This window comes from Dendrobates tinctorius, unplaced genomic scaffold (assembly GCF_039654945.1).
Source record: "Dendrobates tinctorius isolate UK_male_01 unplaced genomic scaffold, ASM3965494v1 ptg000054l, whole genome shotgun sequence".
Taxonomy (NCBI): Eukaryota; Metazoa; Chordata; class Amphibia; order Anura; family Dendrobatidae; genus Dendrobates; species Dendrobates tinctorius.
The window spans coordinates 15,682,607-15,702,658 of record NW_027361722.1 but is presented as its reverse complement, the minus strand read 5'-3'; the positions used below and the strand labels follow the sequence as shown (position 1 = coordinate 15,702,658).

General features: G+C 44.0%; 1 protein-coding gene across 7 annotated transcripts in view; it reads right to left on the bottom strand.

Annotated features, from left to right (window-relative positions):
• Positions 1–20,052, bottom strand: part of LOC141091515 (nectin-1-like) — a 154,438-nt gene that overhangs the window by 48,228 nt on the left and 86,158 nt on the right. For all 7 annotated transcript variants that reach the window (XR_012232531.1, XM_073577145.1, XM_073577143.1 and 4 more), the window contains one exon: positions 15,777–16,088. Coding sequence is in view for 6 of the 7 variants with exons in the window: in XM_073577145.1 (XP_073433246.1) it covers positions 15,777–16,088 (312 nt within the window). In the remaining variant the exon portion in view is untranslated. The remainder of the gene's footprint in view (positions 1–15,776; positions 16,089–20,052) is intronic.

Genomic DNA, 20,052 nt, shown 5'->3' with positions numbered 1-20,052 from the left:
TTTTCCCCTAAATAAATTCTGAAGTTTGACTCTTTAAATAAAAAAAGACCCTAGAACAAACTCCTTCAATTAAAAACATAGCTGAGGCTCCTGAAAATAGTCAGGATAATTTCAGACTCCCAAAGCTTATAAGCTAATACAAATCTCATAAAAACAAGTCCTAGACTGGACTAGCCCTACAAACACTCATCTTTCTCTATTCCTACAGACATCTTCATGGAGACCTACGCTTTTTTCGAGAAGTGTCTTCTGGAATCTGCGAAAGTTGTTAAATGTAAGATACATCTAGACTTTGATGGTCACTCTCACAACGTGGATACAGTATTTAGAAGCCTCAAATAAATTGGAAAACAGTCTCAGGCAGAGTCTTTTAGGTATAGGGTGTCCAAGGAACATGAGCAATGATAATGCTGAGGTTTTCTTACTACCATTTGACGCATTAAGCCAAGAGGAAAGTTTCTAGGCCTCACATGGTGGCTAAGTCAGAAAGATTCTGACTGATCCTCTGGATCAATTTTGACAGTCACAATTTTGAGTTGACAAACAAGCTCCATCAGGTAACAAGCACCAAAGCTTAAAAAGTGTTCATACATAAAAGCTACAGAACTTCTAGGTCATTTTTGAGGACCTCAAGGTGGGCCACCTGTGGAGGAACTAAATCCAAGGATAACAAGAAAACATATGATATTTTTTTAATTCTTTTTTATATCGTTACACATCTACTCAGTGGCCACTCAACACTTACTACCCTGTACAAATTAAAAACTTTCCAAAATTTTTTTTTCCCCTTTTACAAGAATCTGCTCAATGTAATAATGTCTTATAAAAATATCAGCACGCTGCAAAGTGATCGGGGATTTGTCCTCCTTCTACCTCCCCCAAACGTACTCTGGTCTTCGGTTGGCGTCAGATTGACACAAAAGCTGTCAAACTATTTGGTCATGCCTTATTGGGTAGCCTAAACCCCAAAAGAAGACGGCAGATCTCCTAAATTAAGATCTCTACAGATCCTATAAAAAAAACTATGGAAATTTCAGACTACCCAAGGCCTCTAAGAAAGCACACACCCCAGTACAGGCTTTATGTTAAGTCGCTACCCTCCGAATAAACATATTCAACCAACTTTGATTCAACGTGTGTGTAGGCCGTTCTAACCAAGCACAGGAGCTCAGCGCACCCTCGTCATGGCTAAACAGTTTAATGCACTTTCCCACTCTTCCCTGGCTTCTGTAATGCCAGAGCAAGAAATATCCTGTGAAACAAGTGCTAGGCATCGGATTCCTGCAGCTGCACAGCAGGAATCCAGAGCCACACATCCAGCGGTCTCCCATTCCTTTCCGACCACTCAGGGACCTGCACAGCAATCTCGGCGATCCAGGCGCACTGCTCTGACCAGCTCTCTGGGTCTGAATGTTGCTGCCACCTCTGGACCAGCAATGGTAGCTCAACCTGCTTTGCAGCAAACCACTCCAGAGGCTAAGTCCTCTCGCCGTGCTACTGGGCATGCCCACGAGACGATCTCCCAGTGGAGATCGGGGGTCACGTGCTCAGGTCCTTCTCCTGATCTGATTGGTCCATCTCAGAGGTCTGGAAGGTCCCGGAAGCGCACGGCTATAAAAGGCCCGCATGGCCGCTCGGCCATGCGCTAGTATAGACTATACTTGCTATATGTGAATGGTGACAGATGTATGATTCTGGTGACTGACTCATTATGAAACCCCTTCCCTCTGATATTACGTATGTGGTTAGGGAGTTAGAGTTATAGTCAGCGCCAGTCAGTGGCAAGCCATTTGCCACAGTGCATACCGCACCGCTACACTAGCGTCCGATAGTGTTATGCCTCACGGCACTGTCGTACAGCGGCAGAAGTTACCGCCGCGCTGCAGTTAGCAGCAATTACCAGCGTCCGCGTTAGCGACGCCGCACGCACGGTAGGTCAAGACGGACACCGATCTCTGCCTTGGGCCGTGTCCTGTGACCGTACACCGTGTGTGCACGCCAGCTGAGACCTGTGAAGCTAACAGGCTCGGCGTTTATGCTTTATTTATACTAAAGCGCCTGTGTGCGCACCTCGGGTGAGGTTTAACCCGAGCGCAGTATACCGCCATATAGCGAGTCTGCCATTACTTAGCAGTGGTTGTTACACCTACTGCACGGTGGACCCCGGGCGGTGAACGCACTCCCTATTATTTATATTTAGTGCGTTCCGCCGTCCCTATAAACAAGTATGTGACAAGGTGAACTGAACTGCTGCAGTAAACAGACTCATCACCAAGTTACATAACATGTGATGCCCAAAAATACCACAAGCAATAATACAAGAGCAAAAGAAAAAATAATATTCCACTCATCTCCATAAGCGTCAGGTTGCATTTGGCGCTGTTCGGCGCAGCGTCAAAAGGACCCATGCGCCGCCAAACGCATACCTGTGCACGGCCTGCATCCCCAGTGCTAAAGATAGGGGACGCAGGACGCATGCAGCGTCATGCGCCCGTAAGCGGAGCTACCGGAGGAGGGGTGGGGCTTAGCGACGGCCGTGCGCAGGCCGTCGCTGCAGCCTTAAACGCAAATGTGAAACTACCCTTAGTTGTTTCTATCTAATTTATTATATACTAGCTGAAGAACCTGGCATTGCCCGGGCATAGTAACTAACTGTGGTTAGTTATAACAAATAATAATGATTATCCTCCATCCCATAGTCCCGTGCCCATATACCCATCACACATTCTCCATCCCATAGTCCTGTGCCCATATACCCATCATACATATCCTCCATCCCATAGTCCCGTGCCCATATACCCATCACACATCCTCCATCTCATAGTCCAGTGCCCATATACCCATCATACATATCCTCCATCCCATAGTCCTGTGCCCATATACCCATCACACATCCTCCATCCCATAGTCCTGTGCCCATATACCCATCACACATTCTCCATCCCACAGTCCTGTGCCCATATACCCATCACACATCCTCCATCTCATAGTCCAGTGCCCATATACCCATCACACATCCTCCATCCCATAGTCCTGTGCCCATATACCCATCACACATTCTCCATCCCACAGTCCTGTGCCCATATACCCATCACACATCCTCCATCCCATAGTCCAGTGCCCATATACCCATCACACATCCTCCATCCCATAGTCCTGTGCCCATATACCCATCACACATTCTCCATCCCACAGTCCTGTGCCCATATACCCATCACACATCCTCCATCCCATAGTCCAGTGCCCATATACCCATCACACATCCTCCATCCCATAGTCCTGTGCCCATATACCCATCACACATCCTCCATCCCATAGTCCAGTGCCCATATACCCATCACACATCCTCCATCCCATAGTCCTGTGCCCATATACCCATCACACATTCTCCATCCCATAGTCCTGTGCCCATATACCCATCACACATTCTCCATCCCACAGTCCTGTGCCCATATACCCATCACACATTCTCCATCCCATAGTCCCGTGCCCATATACCCATCACACATTCTCCATCCCATAGTCCTGTGCCCATATACCCATCACACATTCTCCATCCCACAGTCCTGTGCCCATATACCCATCATACATCCTCCATCTCATAGTCCTGTGCCCATATACCCATCACACATCCTCCATCCCATAGTCCTGTGCCCACATACCCATCACACATTCTCCATCCCATAGTCCTGTGCCCACATACCCATCACACATCCTCCATCCCATAGTCCTGTGCCCATATACCCATCACACATTCTCCATCCCATAGTCCTGTGCCCATATACCCATCACACATCCTCCATCCCATAGTCCTGTGCCCATATACCCGTCATACATATCCTCCATCCCATAGTTCTGAGCTGGGTGGCGTTGAGCAGGGAGTTCCTGGAGATGTGCTGTTATGTAACCTGGCAGTGCAGCTCTTTGTGCGGTTTGATGCGATTTTCTATTCCGGTAACACTAGAGCATGACAGTAATAGAGGAGGGGGGATTCATTTCTGTCATGTGCTCTCTGCTGCTGTCTTGGGGGCACACAATGGCTGGGAGCTTATGTTCCCGGGGATGCTAGATTTCTCCCACCCGGTCAGTGTTTGCTGAGGTGTTGTGGAGTGGGAAAACTGTTGCTCATAACAGCCAATCACAGTTCAGCTTCTTTTAAACAGCTCTGGTGAAATGAAAGATGCTTAGTGATTGGGTGGGGCTATGTGGAGTGGGCGTGGCTGATATACACACACACACATACACTCATTTATATATATATAGATTGCATTTATAGTGTTGAATCTTCTTGCTCTGTACATTACTTCACCACGTTATTATATGTGATAAGTTTTTACTTATACAGTCATATGTTAAAGTTTGGGCACCCCTATTAATGTTAACCTTTTTTCTTTATAACAATTTTGGTTTTTGCAACAGCTATTTCAGTTTCATATATCTAATAACTGATGGACTCAGTTATATTTCTGGATTCAAATGAGGTTTATTGTACTAACAGAAAATGTGCAATCTGCATTTAAACAAAATTTGACCGGTGCAAAAGTATGGGCACCCTTATCATTTTCTTGATTTGAACACTCCTAACTACTTTTTACTGACTTCCTGAAGCACTAAATTGGTTTTGTAACCTCATTGAGCTTTGAACTTCATAGCCAGGTGTATCAAATCATGAGAAAAGGGATTTAAAGTGGCCACTTGCAAGTAGTTCTCCTATTTGATTCTCCTATGAAGAGTGGCATCATGGGCTCCTCAAAACAACTCTCAAATCATCGGAAAACAAAGATTATTCAACATAGCTTTTCAGGGGAAGGATACAAAAAGTTGTCTCAGAGATTTAACCTGTCAGTTTCCACTGTGAGGAACATAGTAAGGAAATGGAAGAACACAGGTACAGTTCTTGTTAAGCCCAGAAGTGTCAGGCCAAGAAAAATATCAGAAAGGCAGAGAAGAAGAATGGTGAGAACAGTCAAGGACAATCCACAGACCACCTCCAAAGACCGGCAGCATCATCTTGCTGCAGATGGTGTCACTGTGCATCGGTCAACAATACATTGCACTTTGCACAAGGAGAAGCTGTATGGGAGAGTGATGCGAAAGAAGCCGTTTCTGCAAGCACGCCACAAACAGAGTCGCCTGAGGTCTGCAAAAGCACATTTGGACAAGCCAGTTACATTTTGGAAGAAGGTCCTGTGGACTGATGAAACAAAGATTGAGTTGTTTGGTCATACAAAAAGGCGTTATGTATGGAGGCTAAAAAACACAGCATTCCAAGAAAAACACTTGCTACCCACAGTAAAATTTGGTGGAGGTTCCATCATGCTTTGGGGCTGTGTGGCCAATGCCGGCACTGGGAATCTTGTTAAAGTTGAGGGTCGCATGGATTCATCTCAGTATCAGCAGATTCTTGGCAATAATGTGCAAGAATCAGTGACGAAGTTGAAGTTACGCAGGGGATGGATATTTCAGCAAGACAATGATCCAAAACACTGCTCCAAATCTACTCAGGCATTCATGCAGAGGAACAATTACGATGTTCTGGAATGGCCATCCCAGTCCCCAGACCTGAATATCATTGAACATCTGTGGGATGATTTGCAGCGGGCTGTCCATGCTCGGCGACCATCAAACTTAACTGAACTGGAATTGTTTTGTAAACAGGAATGGTCACAAATACCTTCATCCAGGATCCAGGAACTCATTAATAGCTACAGGAAGCGACTAGAGGGTGTTATTTTTGCAAAAGGAGGATCTACGAAAAATTAATGTCACTTTTATGTTGAGGTGCCCATACTTTTGCATCGGTCAAATTTTGTTTAAATGCAGATTGCACATTTTCTGTTAGTACAATAAAACTCATTTGAATCCAGAAATATAACTGAGTCCATCAGTTATTAGATATATGAAACTGAAATAGCTGTTGCAAAAACCAAAATTGTTATAAAGAAAAAAGGTTAACATTAATAGGGGTGCCCAAACTTTAACATATGACTGTATATAAGCATCCACGAGGGTTGTTTTTTATTCCTTAGGCACATGATTCACAGTTTGAAGGACTGAGATGCGTGCATATAATAAAAAATACAAAGGTAAGTGGGAAATAAACGTATAAAAAATATTTTGAAAATGACTCATACTTTTATAAAAAGAAAAAAGAAACAATACTCACCTTACTGATCCAGTTACAAAATATATATAGTCCTGGCTGGTCTCTGCTTCCTAGTTCTATTTTTATACACAGAAAATACTCATTCAGCCAATCACAGACAGAGGTGGGCGGGCACTTCCAACCATTGCAAAACTGCACCAGAAAGCAGAGACCAGCGAAGACTAGATATGTGTTGGAACTGGAGCTGCAAGGAAACAAACGTGAATACCGAGGTTTTTTTTTCTCTTTTTTCTTTTTTATACCAGTCTGAACCCTTGTAAAAATATTTTTTTACTCCCTTTAAATTAGTATGTATTCCACTTTCTTGTATTTAGTATATGCAGAAACATCAGAAAGGAAGTTGCAAAGTATTACTTATTTTCTTTTTTAATGATGGATCACCCCTTAAAGGTAATGGTATAGAATCATACCAAAAGTGGTAAAAAGAACAACAAGATTCTCACAGGCCACGGTGTGGTGCGGAGAGGAGCGACGCATTTAAGGTAATGGTATAGAATCATATCAAAAGAGGTAAAAAGAACAACAAGATTCTCACAGGCCACGGTGTGGTGCGGAGAGGAGCGACGCATTTAAGGTAATGGTATAGACTCATATCAAAAGAGGTAAAAAGAACAACAAGATTCTCACAGGCCACGGTGTGGTGCGGAGAGGAGCGATGCATTTAAGGTAATGGTACAGAATCATATCAAAAGAGGTAAAAAGAACAACAAGATTCTCACAGGCCACGGTGTGGTGCGGAGAGGAGCGACGCAGTTATATTATTGGCTCTTCTACCATCTTTAGGAAGAGGCTAGAGTTTGGGAAACTTTCTGTGTCGGCTGATGCCCCTTCTCATTCATCTGCATGTGATTTAATCTAGATATTTCAAGATTTTTGGTTTATTAGTTGGAAGGACTCCCAAGATTTGGACCAAATTGTTGCAATAGTTTAGAAGATTAACATGAGAAGGGAAATTTTACTGTAGCAATTAGTAGTATTATGGTAGGAACAGAGGAGTCCATGTTTTCACCTGCGTAGGAGGAGGGTCTGTAAATTCAATGGGAAAAGCTTAAACGCTGCAGTCTCTTTCTTCAGCCATTAAGTGGAATCTTGCTATTTAAGGAAAAAAGAGTAGTTGGAAAGAAGAAAAATCTAACCCTGTCAGCAAAAACTACATGTATCAATAATCAGTGAGTGGCGACGCCGGCCAGGGTGAGTAATGACGCTTAGAACATACAGTAAGGCTAATGTTCTAAGAAACAGACTATTTTGGATCAAGTACAGATAAACTTTCACGATTTGTAGACCTACTATTGAAGTCTTTCAATATTTTGCGGTGTGGGTAGCTCCATTTGTGATTTTTCATAGGTATGAATAATAACTCAACTGCATTTTATGGCCCATCATATTTACAGCGGCATCATATCTAAATAAGAATAATTATGATTTACTATTTTTATACAATTGCAATCTTTAAATTCTTTTTTACATATATTCATTAAGTAATATGCCATCTTCATTCTGTCATTCATTTTCAGACCTTTCCATATGCAGTTTGCAGCCAGATTCATGTTTTTCACTTGTGGGAGTGTCTTTTCCAGTAATATAGGATGGAATCGAGGCTCGTATCTCTCTCCCAGTAATATAGGCTGGATGTGAAGTTCTTATGTCTCTCCAAGTAAAGTCTGTGCGTCTCTCCCCGTAATAAAGTGCGTATGTGAGGCTTGTGCATCTTTCCCAATAATATCGGCAAAATTTGAGGTCTGCATATGTCTCCAAGTAAGATATAAACAAAGGACTTGGAACTTGTGATAGACAAAAGATCTTCATTCCTTCAGGCTGGATTGGAGGTCCATATTTCTCTCACAGTAACATAGGCTAGATTTGAAGTCAATATGTCTCTCCAAGTAAAGTCTGTGCGTCTCACCTCATAATATAGGTTGGATGTGAGAGTTGTGCATCATTCCCATTAACATAGGCTGGACGTGAGGTCTGTGCGTATCCAGAGTAATGCTATCTTCATTTACTCATACATCAACACAGCTTTAATTCTACGCTTATTTCCTCTCTAAATGCTTTCCTCCCTATCTACAGCCCATGTTCTCTGCCCTCTCTGAGACTATAGCTACTTTCTCTTCTCTCCACACTGTAGAGAGCAATATAGAAAATGGGTTTGTCAATGACAGACATTGAACGGCTAGAGTTCAGAAGGCATCATTGGATGCAATTTTTAACTACAATATGTACCATTAATAGAGAATATGAATCTTATGGTGGCATTCAGATCCAGTTCTTTCATTTTTCTAGAATTTTAGTTGGAGATAGCCTTAACAAAAGTGTGCAGGGAATCTGCCTGCCTGCAATTCAGAAGCCGAGGAGTCTTTTTAACACGTCCATTTCCAGGTACAATATGTGCACTCACTTAGGGATTTTCCCTGAATTTAGGGTGTTGGAGGTTGACCTTAAGGAATAGTTCTTGCTTGATGATGTTCATTTAACACAACAGATACAGATTACTTTTATCGAGTCTCAAAAATGAGGTGCTGAGTCTGAAAAATGAGGTTGATTTTCGTTGGTAAAGGCGATCGGAGAGCCATGTGGGTTTCTCAGGTTAGCATAAAAGTAGCATAAACATTTTAGAGACTTACGTCCAAAAAAGGGTATCGTCATTTTGGATCTTTTCAGTCGGTCAACTCCTACATTTTTTGAACCATAACGGTAACTTGCAGATGATGGATAGTCTCTGTCTCTCTGAACAATTCTGCTTTGTTGATGGAAAGGTCATTTGTATTAACCATCTGAAGTCTGATTGGTCTCCCGCATGGTAACCTTCTCATATCCAGAGTGTAGGATCAGGTTTAGACTGTCTCATAAATCCTTGATTAGGAAACTTCTCTAGAAGCATGCTCAAAATTATTACCGTATTTTATGAGCCGAAATATTTTGTAGAGATTTACACATTTCAGAGAAGAGCCGAAAAGTTAAAACATTCTTTAACAATTTGCCCACCTGACACAATGCTTTCATCTTTCTTGTTTATTTTGAGTCTAAAACCTACAAGTCTAGATCAAAGACCCATCTTACAGGAGTTTCCGGAAAGCAGAGAGTGCGCTCTCTTCCTGTTATCTTTGGAGGTCTATCTGGTATCACTGCTTTGAATGTCCTGAATAACTGTATACTCTTGTTCCAAATCCCAGAAAAATAATCAAGAGGGAGAATTTATTTTTACATTGACCAAAGAGATAGACACTTGATCACATTCAAACAGTTCCTCGTCACTTTCATGTCCACACTCGCTGCAGCAAAACAAACCTACTTCTCATCTCGCATATCCTCCCTGTCTCACAACTCTAAACAACACTTCAAAACTTTCAATTCTCTCCTATGTCCCCCAGCACCTCCTTCCTTTCCGTTCATTATTATTATTATTATTTATTTCTATAGCACCATTGGTTCCATGTTGCTGTACATGAGAAGGGGTTACGTACAGATTACAGATATCACTTACAGCAAACAAACTAACAATCACAGACTGATACAGAGGGGAGAGGACCCTGCCCTTTCGGGTTTACATACTACAGGATGGTGGGGAAGGAGACAGTAGGTTGGGGGGTTGCAGCAGCTCCAGTGATGGTGAGGCGGTAGTTCCAGTAGTGGTGAGGAGGCAGCGGGGATCACTGCAGGCTGTAGGCTTTCCTGAAGAGATGGGTTTTCAGGTTCCGTCTGAAGGATCCGAGTGTGTTTGATAGCCGGACGTGTTGGGGCAGGGAATTCCAGAGAATAGGGGATATTCGGGAGAAGTCTTGGAGGCGGTTGGGTGAGGAGTGAATAAGTGTGGAGGAGAGAAGGAGGTCTTGGGAGGACCGGAGATTACGTGAAGGGAGGTATCTGGAGATTAGTTCAGAGATGTAAGGAGGAGACAGGTTATAGATGGCCTTGTAGGTCGGTATTAGTAATTTGAACTGGATACGCTGAGGGAATGGGAGCCAGTGAAGAGATTTGCAGAGGGGAGAAGCGGAGGAGTAGCGAGGAGAGAGATGAATTAGTCGGGCGGCAGAGTTGAGAATGGACTGGAGAGGTGCAAGGGTGTTAGCAGGGAGGCCACAGAAAAGGATGTTGCAATAGTCGAGGCGGGAGATGATGAGGGCATGCACAAGCATTTTAGTAGATTGAGGGTTGAGGAAGGGACGGATTCTGGAAATATTTTTGAGCTGGAGGCGACAGGAGGTGGAGAGAGCTTGGATGTGCGGTTTGAAGGACAGGGCAGACTCAAGGGTTACTCCGAGGCAGCGGACCTCCGGTACGGGGGAAAGCATGGTGTTGTCAATTGTTATAGAAAGGTCGGGTAAGGAAGATCTGTGAGATGGGGGAAAGATGATCAGTTCAGATTTGTCCACATTGAGTTTGAGGAAGCGAGAGGAGAAGAAGGAGGATATGGCTGATAGACACTCTGGGATTCTGGAGAGCAGAGAGGTAATGTCTGGGCCAGTGACGTAGATCTGAGTATCATCAGCATAAAGGTGGTACTGGAATCCGTGGGACTTTATGAGCTGCCCCAGACCAAGTGTGTAGATTGAGAAGAGTAGGGATCCTACAACAGAGCCTTGGAGGACTCCAACAGAGAGAGGGTGGGATGAGGAGGTAGTGTGGGAGTGGGAGACGCTGAATGTGCGGTTGGAAAGGTATGAGGAGATCCCAGGATAGGACGAGGTCTTTGATGCCAAAGGAGGAGAGGATCTGTAGTAGGAGGCAGTGGTCAACTGTGTCGAAAGCAGGCGACAGGTCTAGAAGCAGGAGTATAGAGTATTGTCCGTTAGCTTTGGCTGTATGTAGATCATTGGTAATTTTGGTCAGGGCTGTCTCAGTGGAATGATGGGGGCGGAAGCCAGATTGTAGATTGTCAAAGAGCAAGTTAGATGAGAGGTGGGAGGAAAGGTCAGCGTGGACGTGCTGCTCCAGGAGTTTAGAAGCGAATGGGAGCAGCGATATTGGGCGATAGCTGGACGTGGCTGTTGGATCGAGGGTTGGCTTTTTAAGGATAGGTGTGATTGTGGCATGTTTGAAAGCAGAAGGGAAGGTACTAGAAGTTAGTGATAAGTTGAAGAGGTGGGTTAGGGATGGGATAAGAGTGGTGGTGATGCTGGGGAGGAGGTGGGATGGGATAGGGTCAAGTGCCCGAGTGGTGAGGTGTGATTTGGAGAGAAGATGAGCAAGCTCCCCTTCAGTGATGTTAGATAAGGAGGTTGTGGGGTTTGGGCATTGGTCTGGTATACAAAGGGGTTGAGGTGGTTGGGCAATAAAGACTTGCCGTGTTTGGTCTATCTTGTTTTTGAAGTGTGCGGCAAAGTCCTCGGCAGAGATTAGGGAAGTCGGAGGTGGCAGTGGTGGGCGGAGGAGGGAGTTAAAAGTATTGAACAACTGTTTGGGGTTGTGGGATAAGGATTTTTTGACAGTTAGAGTGATCAATGAGTGGAACAGGCTGCCACGAGAAGTGGTGAGTTCTCCTTCAATGGAAGTCTTCAAACAGAGGCTGGACAGACATCTGACTGGGATGATTTAGCTAATCCTGCTTTGAGCAGGGGGTTGGACCAGATGGCCCAGAAGGTCCCTTCCAACTCTACGATTCTATGATTCTATGATTCTAAGATACAAGGGATGTAAAGAAGGCCTGTTTAGCAGAGGTGAGAGCTGATTTGAATGCAAGTGTTGCTTGTTTGAGTGCAGTGAAGTCGTCTTGCGAATGCGTTTTCTTCTAGCGCCGTTCTGCAATTCTGGATGCTTGCCGAAGCTTTTTAGTGGTGTTATTGTGCCAGGGTTGTCTATTGGTTCGTCACACTCTGTTGTGCATGACAGGGGCAACCGAGTCGATGGCTGATGAAAGAGTGGCATTGTAGAAACTAGTGTCAGTGTCATGGAGTGAAGCTATGGGGGACAGTGGTAGAATAGAGTCAGAGAGTGTGCGAGTGTCTAGATGTGCGAGGTTTCTGCGGGGGTGCACATGCTGCTGGATGTGGGTGACAGGTGAGGAGGACAGGGATGAGAGAGTAGATGGTGGTCAGATAGAGGAAAAGGGGAGGTGGTGAAGTTAGAAAGAGAGCAGAGGCGGGTGAAGACCAGGTCTAATGTATGTCCATCTGTGTGGGTGGCTGAGGAGGACCACTGAATAAGTCCAAAGGATGAAGTAAGGGACAGGAGTTTAGAGGCTGCCGACTGGTGGGTGTCAATGGGGATGTTGAAGTCACCCATGATGATGGTGGGAATGTCAGTAGAGAGAAAGTGAAGGAGCCAGGTAGAGAATTGGTCAATAAAGGAAGTGGTCGGGCCTGGAGGTCGGTATATGACGACCACTTGGAGGTTGGAGGGAGAATAGATGCGGATGGAGTGGACTTCAAAAGAGGGGAGGACAAGGGAGGGAAGAGGTGGGATTGGGTTAAGGTGCAGTTGGAAGAAAGGAGAAGGCCCACTCCTCCGCCATGTCTGTTGCCAGGGCGAGGAGTGTGGGTGAAGTGGAGGCCGCCGTAACATAGCGCAGCAGCGGAGGCGGTGTCGGAGGTTGTCAGCCATGTTTCGGTGAGGCCAAGGAAGGAAAAGTTACGAGAGGTAAAGAGGTCATGAATCACATGGAGTTTATTACAAACGGAGCGGGCATTCCAGAGTGATCCAGAGAGCTGGAGCAGGGTGGTGGTTGTTAGGGTCCAGGGTTGGGAGATATGTCGCCAGCAGTGAGGAGAAGCAGAGAGAGGGAGAGCAGGTGGGAGAAGAAGGGTGGGTGGCTTGTTTTGTATTTTATTAGGAGAGCTCTGAGGTTGAGGAGCAGTTCAGCAGTTCAGATCATCTTTGCCTATTCTTCAAGCAGAAGATCGATAACATCAGTGATAACATTTGCCTACAACCCTCACAACTCCGCCTCATTCCTACTCGGCCATCCTCCAAAACCAGCTTCATCATTACAGAAGATCAACTCTCTACTCTACTCTCAAGATCACATCTCACCACCTCTGCGGTCTGCGCTCAACCTGATCCCATCCCACCTCACTCCAAACCTTACCACAGTCTTCATCCCAACCCTAACCCATCTCTTCAACCTATTAGTAACAACTGGTGTTTTACCCTCATGCTCCAAACATGCCTCGATGACACACATCCTCAAAAAGCCCTTCCTTGACCCATCCTCTCTGTCTAGATATTGCTCCATATTGCTTCTTCCCTATGCCTCGAAACTACTGGAACAACGCGTCCATCTTGAACTGTCCTCCCACCTCTCTTCCTGCTCCCTTTTTGACCGCTTACAATCTGGCTTCCGACTGCATCATTCAACCAAAACTGACCTACTAACCGCCAAATCCAAGCGAAACTACTCTGTCCGCCCCTTCCTGGACCTGTCATCTGCTTTTGACATAGTCGATTATTCCCTCTTCATACAGATTCCCTCATCTCTTGACATCACAGATTTGGCCATATCCTGGATCTCTTCATAACAGATCGGACACTCAGCATCTCCCACTCACACACCACCTCCTCATCTTGCATCCTATCAGTCGGTGTTCTCCAAAGCTCTGTTCTAGGTCCCCTGCTCTTTTCTATTTACACCTTCAGTCTAACGACACACAGCTCTACCTCTCTGGACCAGATATCTCCTCCTTACTATCCAGAATCCCACAATGTCTGTCTGCTATTTCATCCTTCTTCTCTGCTCGATTTCTAAAACTTAACAATTCATCATCTTTCTCCGATATCACTCAACCCCCCAACAGACCTATCCATTAAATGGCTGTTCACTCTCCCCAGTCCCACAAGCTTGCTGCCTTGGGGTTAACCTTGACACTGATCTCTCCTTCAAACCACATATCCAAGCTCTTTCCACTTCCTGCTGACTTCAACTCAAAACTATTTACTGGATCCGTACATTCCTTAAACAAGAATCTGTAAAAACACTAGTGCATGCCCTCATCATCTCCCTCCTTGACTTCTGCAACCTCCTGCTCTGTGGCATCCCCTCTAACACTCTCGCACCCCTCCAATCTATTCTAAACTCCGCTGCCTGACTAACCCACCTGTCCCCTCGCTATTCATCGGCCTCTCCCCTCTGTCAATCCCTGCACTGGCTCCCCATTACCCAGAGACTCCAGTTCAAAACCCTAACCATGACATACAAAGCCATCTACAACCTGTGTCCTCCATACATCTGCGACCTCGTCTCCCGGTACTTACCTGCACGCAATCTTCAATCCTCAGAAGATCTCCTTCTCTACTCCCCTCTTATCTCCTCTTCCCACAATTGCATAAAGGATTTCTCCCGCGCATCCCCCCTACTCTGGAACTCTCTACCACAACATATCAGACTCTCGCCTACCATGGAAACCTTCAAAAAGAACCTGAAGACCCACCTCTTCCGACAAGCCTACAACCTGCAGTAACCACCGATCCACCAAACCACTGCATGACCAGCTCTACCCTCACCTACTGTATCCTCACCCATCCCTTGTAGATTGTGAGCCCTCACGGGCAGGGTCCTCTCTCCTCCAGCACCAGTCGCTGACTTGTAGTGTTTAAGATTATTGTACTTGTTTTTTATTATGTATACCCCTCCTCACATGTAAAGAGCCATGGAATAAATGGCGCTATAATAAGAAATAATAATAATAATAGATGGGTCATGACATTTTGAGCTCCAGAAAAAGCAGAAAAAGGTGAAACTGGGTGAATATATTTACTGAGAGACCCTAAAGGTGAAAAAAGAATCATAGGAATGCCTTGGGGAAAGAGGGCAAGTGTGGTTCATCTATGTGAAGAAACAGAAAAAGGTTGTCCAGGATTAGTAAAAAACATGGCTGATATTTGAAAAAGAGCAAATGTCTAGAGGTTGGCCATGGTTTTCTAACCTAGGACTACCCATGTCAGAAAAATAAACTATCTTCATGCAAAGAAAGACAAAGCTCCACCAGTAAGTGTAAGCGTAATTTGAGTACACTGGTTTGGAGGAAGCACGTCATTACTTTGGGACCTCAAAAATTTTTGATTTTTTATGCTTGTTTTACAGAAATATAGAGGTATCCGAAGTATAAAATAGAACTGAAACGAGGGGTCGTCATTATAAAGGCGATTTTCCTGGTGACAAAAAGGTTACTAATATCATATTGAGGAAAAGGATTACTTATCTGGTCTAGACATGTAGTTTATGTATTCCAAATAAAGCAAAAAGAGGTGGCACTCACCGGAATGAAGTCCAAACTTTATTGGTCAAAATATCTTAAAACCTCTTCGGCAGGCGGGGGGGGGCTAAAGAGTGCAAAGACGACGGCCGTTTTGCGCTGTATTGCGCTTCTACGGGTCCTGCACTCTTTAGCCCCCCCCCGCCTGCCTGCCGAAGATGTTTTAAGATATTTTGACCAATAAAGTTTGGACTTCGTTCCGGTGAGTGCCACCTCTTTTTGCTTTACTTAGATTACTTATTCTGCTTGGTGTGCACCCAATGGAACAAAGGTTTTCATGCCCGAGGTATTCCTCAGCTGATGGTGTTAGCGCTTATGAGCTATTGGCGGTGCTCGGCATTCTCTATTTTGTGATATAGTTTATGTTTCTCCATCAAACAAAGTATAAAAAAAACTCATGGAAATGAGCAGACACTTACACTGAATGTTGGTCAAGCTGACGTTGGTGGTGATATTGTCCTGGAAATTGAAAGGTATCCTGGGCTGATAGACCAAACAAAATATTTGACGGCCAAACAAATCCGGTGTCGTCGTCATGTACAATCGACTCATCTTACTCATCATTCCATTGGAGTGTGTAATGGAGTCTTCTTCTGAAGTGTAATGTATTCCGTTTGTAATCCACTGGATCTCTGCGGCCGGTTTTGCCAAGGACACCAAACACTCGGCCACCAAATTAACACAAGGGGTAATTAAGTCTTTGTTAAGCACTTGCTTTACTGTAGGTAGAACTGCAAATAAAATATTAAGGGTTAATATTTATTGTCTATGTGAAAACAGCTTTGTCTCACTACAAGCTTGTTGACCATTTCCCTACAACCAGGGCAGCAGAATAGCGAGTGCAGCTCTGGAGTATAATACAGGATGTAACTCGGGATCAGTAATGTAATGTATGTACACTGACTGCACCAGCAGAATAGTGAGTGCAGCTCTGGAGTATAATACATGATGTAACTCAGGATCAGTAATGTATGTACACAGTGACTGCACCAGCAGAATAGTAAGTGCAGCTCTGGGGTATTATACAAGATGAAACTCAGGATCAGTAATGTAATGTATGTACATAGTGACTGCACCAGCAGAATAGTAAGTGCAGCTCTGGAGTATAATACATGATGTAATTCAGGATCAGTAATGTATGTACACAGTGACTGCACCAGCAGAATAGTGAGTGCAGCTCTGGAGTATAATACAAGATGTAACTCAGGATCAGTAATGTAATGTATGTACACAGTGACTGCACCAGCAGAATAGTGAGTGCAGCTCTGGAGTATAATACAAGATGTAACTCAGGATCAGTAATGTAATGTATGTACACAGTGACTGCACCAGCAGACTAGTGAGTGCAGCTCTGGAGTATAATACATGATGTAACTCAGGATCAGTAATGTATGTACACAGTGACTGCACCAGCAGAATAGTAAGTGCAGCTCTGGGGTATTATACAAGATGAAACTCAGGATCAGTAATGTAATGTATGTACATAGTGACTGCACCAGCAGAATAGTGAGTGCAGCTCTGGAGTATAATACATGATGTAACTCAGGATCAGTAATGTATGTACGCAGTGACTGCACCAGCAGAATAGTGAGTGCAGCTCTGGAGTATAATACAAGATGTAACTCAGGATCAGTAATGTAATGTATGTACACAGTGACTGCACCAGCAGAATAGTGAGTGCAGCTCTGGGGTATAATACAGGATGTAACTCAGGATCAGTAATGTAATGTATGTAAACAGTGACTGCACCAGCAGAATAGTGAGTGCAGCTCTGGAGTATAATACAAGATGTAACTCAGGATCAGTAATGTAATGTATGTACACAGTGACTGCACCAGCAGAATAGTGAGTGCAGCTCAGGAGTATAATACATGATGTAACTCAGGATCAGTAATGTATGTACACAGTGACAGCACCAGCAGAATAGTGAGTGCAGCTCTGGAGTATAATACAAGATGTAACTCAGGATCAGTAATGTAATGTATGTACACAGTGACTGCACCAGCAGAATAGTGAGTGCAGCTCTGGAGTATAATACATGATGTAACTCAGGATCAGTAATGTATGTACACAGTGACTGCACCAGCAGAATAGTAAGTGCAGCTCTGGGGTATTATACAAGATGAAACTCAGGATCAGTAATGTAATGTATGTACATAGTGACTGCACCAGCAGAATAGTGAGTGCAGCTCTGGAGTATAATACATGATGTAACTCAGGATCAGTAATGTATGTACACAGTGACTGCACCAGCAGAATAGTGAGTGCAGCTCTGGAGTATAATACAAGATGTAACTCAGGATCAGTAATGTAATGTATGTACACAGTGACTGCACCAGCAGAATAGTGAGTGCAGCTCTGGAGTATAATACATGATGTAACTCAGGATCAGTAATGTAATGTATGTACACAGTGACTGCACCAGCAGAATAGTGAGTGCAGCTCTGGAGTATAATACAAGATGTAACTCAGGATCAGTAATGTAATGTATGTACACAGTGACTGCACCAGCAGAATAGTGAGTGCAGCTCAGGAGTATAATACATGATGTAACTCAGGATCAGTAATGTATGTACACAGTGACTGCACCAGCAGAATAGTGAGTGCAGCTCTGGAGTATAATACAAGATGTAACTCAGGATCAGTAATGTAATGTATGTACACAGTGACTGCACCAGCAGAATAGTGAGTGCAGCTCTGGAGTATAATACATGATGTAACTCAGGATCAGTAATGTATGTACACAGTGACTGCACCAGCAGAATAGTAAGTGCAGCTCTGGGGTATTATACAAGATGAAACTCAGGATCAGTAATGTAATGTATGTACATAGTGACTGCACCAGCAGAATAGTGAGTGCAGCTCTGGAGTATAATACATGATGTAACTCAGGATCAGTAATGTATGTACACAGTGACTGCACCAGCAGAATAGTGAGTGCAGCTCTGGAGTATAATACAAGATGTAACTCAGGATCAGTAATGTAATGTATGTACACAGTGACTGCACCAGCAGAATAGTGAGTGCAGCTCTGGAGTATAATACATGATGTAACTCAGGATCAGTAATGTATGTACACAGTGACTGCACCAGCAGAATAGTAAGTGCAGCTCTGGGGTATTATACAAGATGAAACTCAGGATCAGTAATGTAATGTCTGTACACAGTGACTGCACCAGCAGAATAGTGAGTGCAGCTCTGGAGTATAATACAAGATGTAACTCAGGATCAGTAATGTATGTACACAGTGACTGCACCAGCAGAATAGTGAGTGTAGCTCTGGAGTATAATACAAGAAGTAACTCAGGATCAGTAATGTAATGTATGTACACAGTGACTGCACCAGCAGAATAGTGAGTGCAGCTCTGGGGTATAATACAGGGTGTAACTCAGGGTCAGTAATGTAATGTATGTACACAGTGACTGCACCAGCACAATAGTGAGTGCAGCTCTGGAGTATAATACAGGATGTAACTCAGGATCAGTAATGTAATGTATGTACACAATGACTGCACCAGCAGAATAGTGAGTGCAGCTCTGGGGTATAATACAGGAGGTAACTCAGGATCAGTAATGTAATGTATGTACACAGTGACTGCACCAGCAGAATAGTGAGTTCAGCTCTGGGGTATAATACAGGATGTAACTCAGGATCAGTAATGTAATGTATGTACACAGTGACTGCCCCAGCAGAATAGTGAGTGCAGCTCTGGAGTATAATACAGGATGTAACTTAGGATCAATACAGGATCATTACTGTTTTTAAAAAAGAACGAGGATCTGATTCATTATACATTACAGTTTACAATTTTATTAATTCAAAAACCTTTTTATATTCACAATTCAAATACAGGTCCTTCTCACAAAATTAGAATATCATCAAAAAGTTAATTTATTTCAGTTCTTTATTACAAAAAGTGACTCTCCTCTATTCTATAGAGTCAGTACACACAGAGTGATCTATTTCACGGGTTTATTTCTGGTAATGTTGATGATTATGGCTTACAGCCAATGACAACCCAAAAGTCATTATCTCAGGAAATTAGAATACTTTATAACACCAGCTTGAAAAATGATTTTAAAATCTGAAATGTTGTCCTACTGATATGTATGATCAGCAAATGCCCTCAATACTTGGTCGGGGATCCTTTGGCATCAATTACTGCATCAATGTGGCGTGGCATGGAGGCGATCAGCCTGTGGCACTGCTGAGGGGTTATGGAAGCCCAGGTTGCTTTCATAGCAGCCTTCAGCTCGTCTGCATTGTTGGGTCTGGTGTCTTTCATCTTCCTCTTGACAATACTCCATAGATTCTCTATGGGGTTAAGGTCAGGCGAGTTTGCTGCCAATCAAGCCCAGTGATACTGTTGTTTGTACACCAGGTATTGGTACTTTTGGCAGTGTGGACAGGGGCCAAGTCCTGCTGGAGAATGACATTTCCTTCTCCAAAAAGCTTGTCGGCAGAGGGAAGCATGAAGTGCTCTAAAATGTCCTGGTAGACGGCTGCGCTGACGTTGGTCTTGATAAAACACAGTGGACCTGCACCAGCAGATGACATGGCTCCCCAAACCATCACTGATTGTGGAGACTTCACACTAGACCTCCAGCCGCTTGGATTGTGGTCTCTCCACTCTTCCTCCAGACTCTGGGAACTTGATTTCCAAATGAAATGCAAAATTTACTTTCATCTGAAAA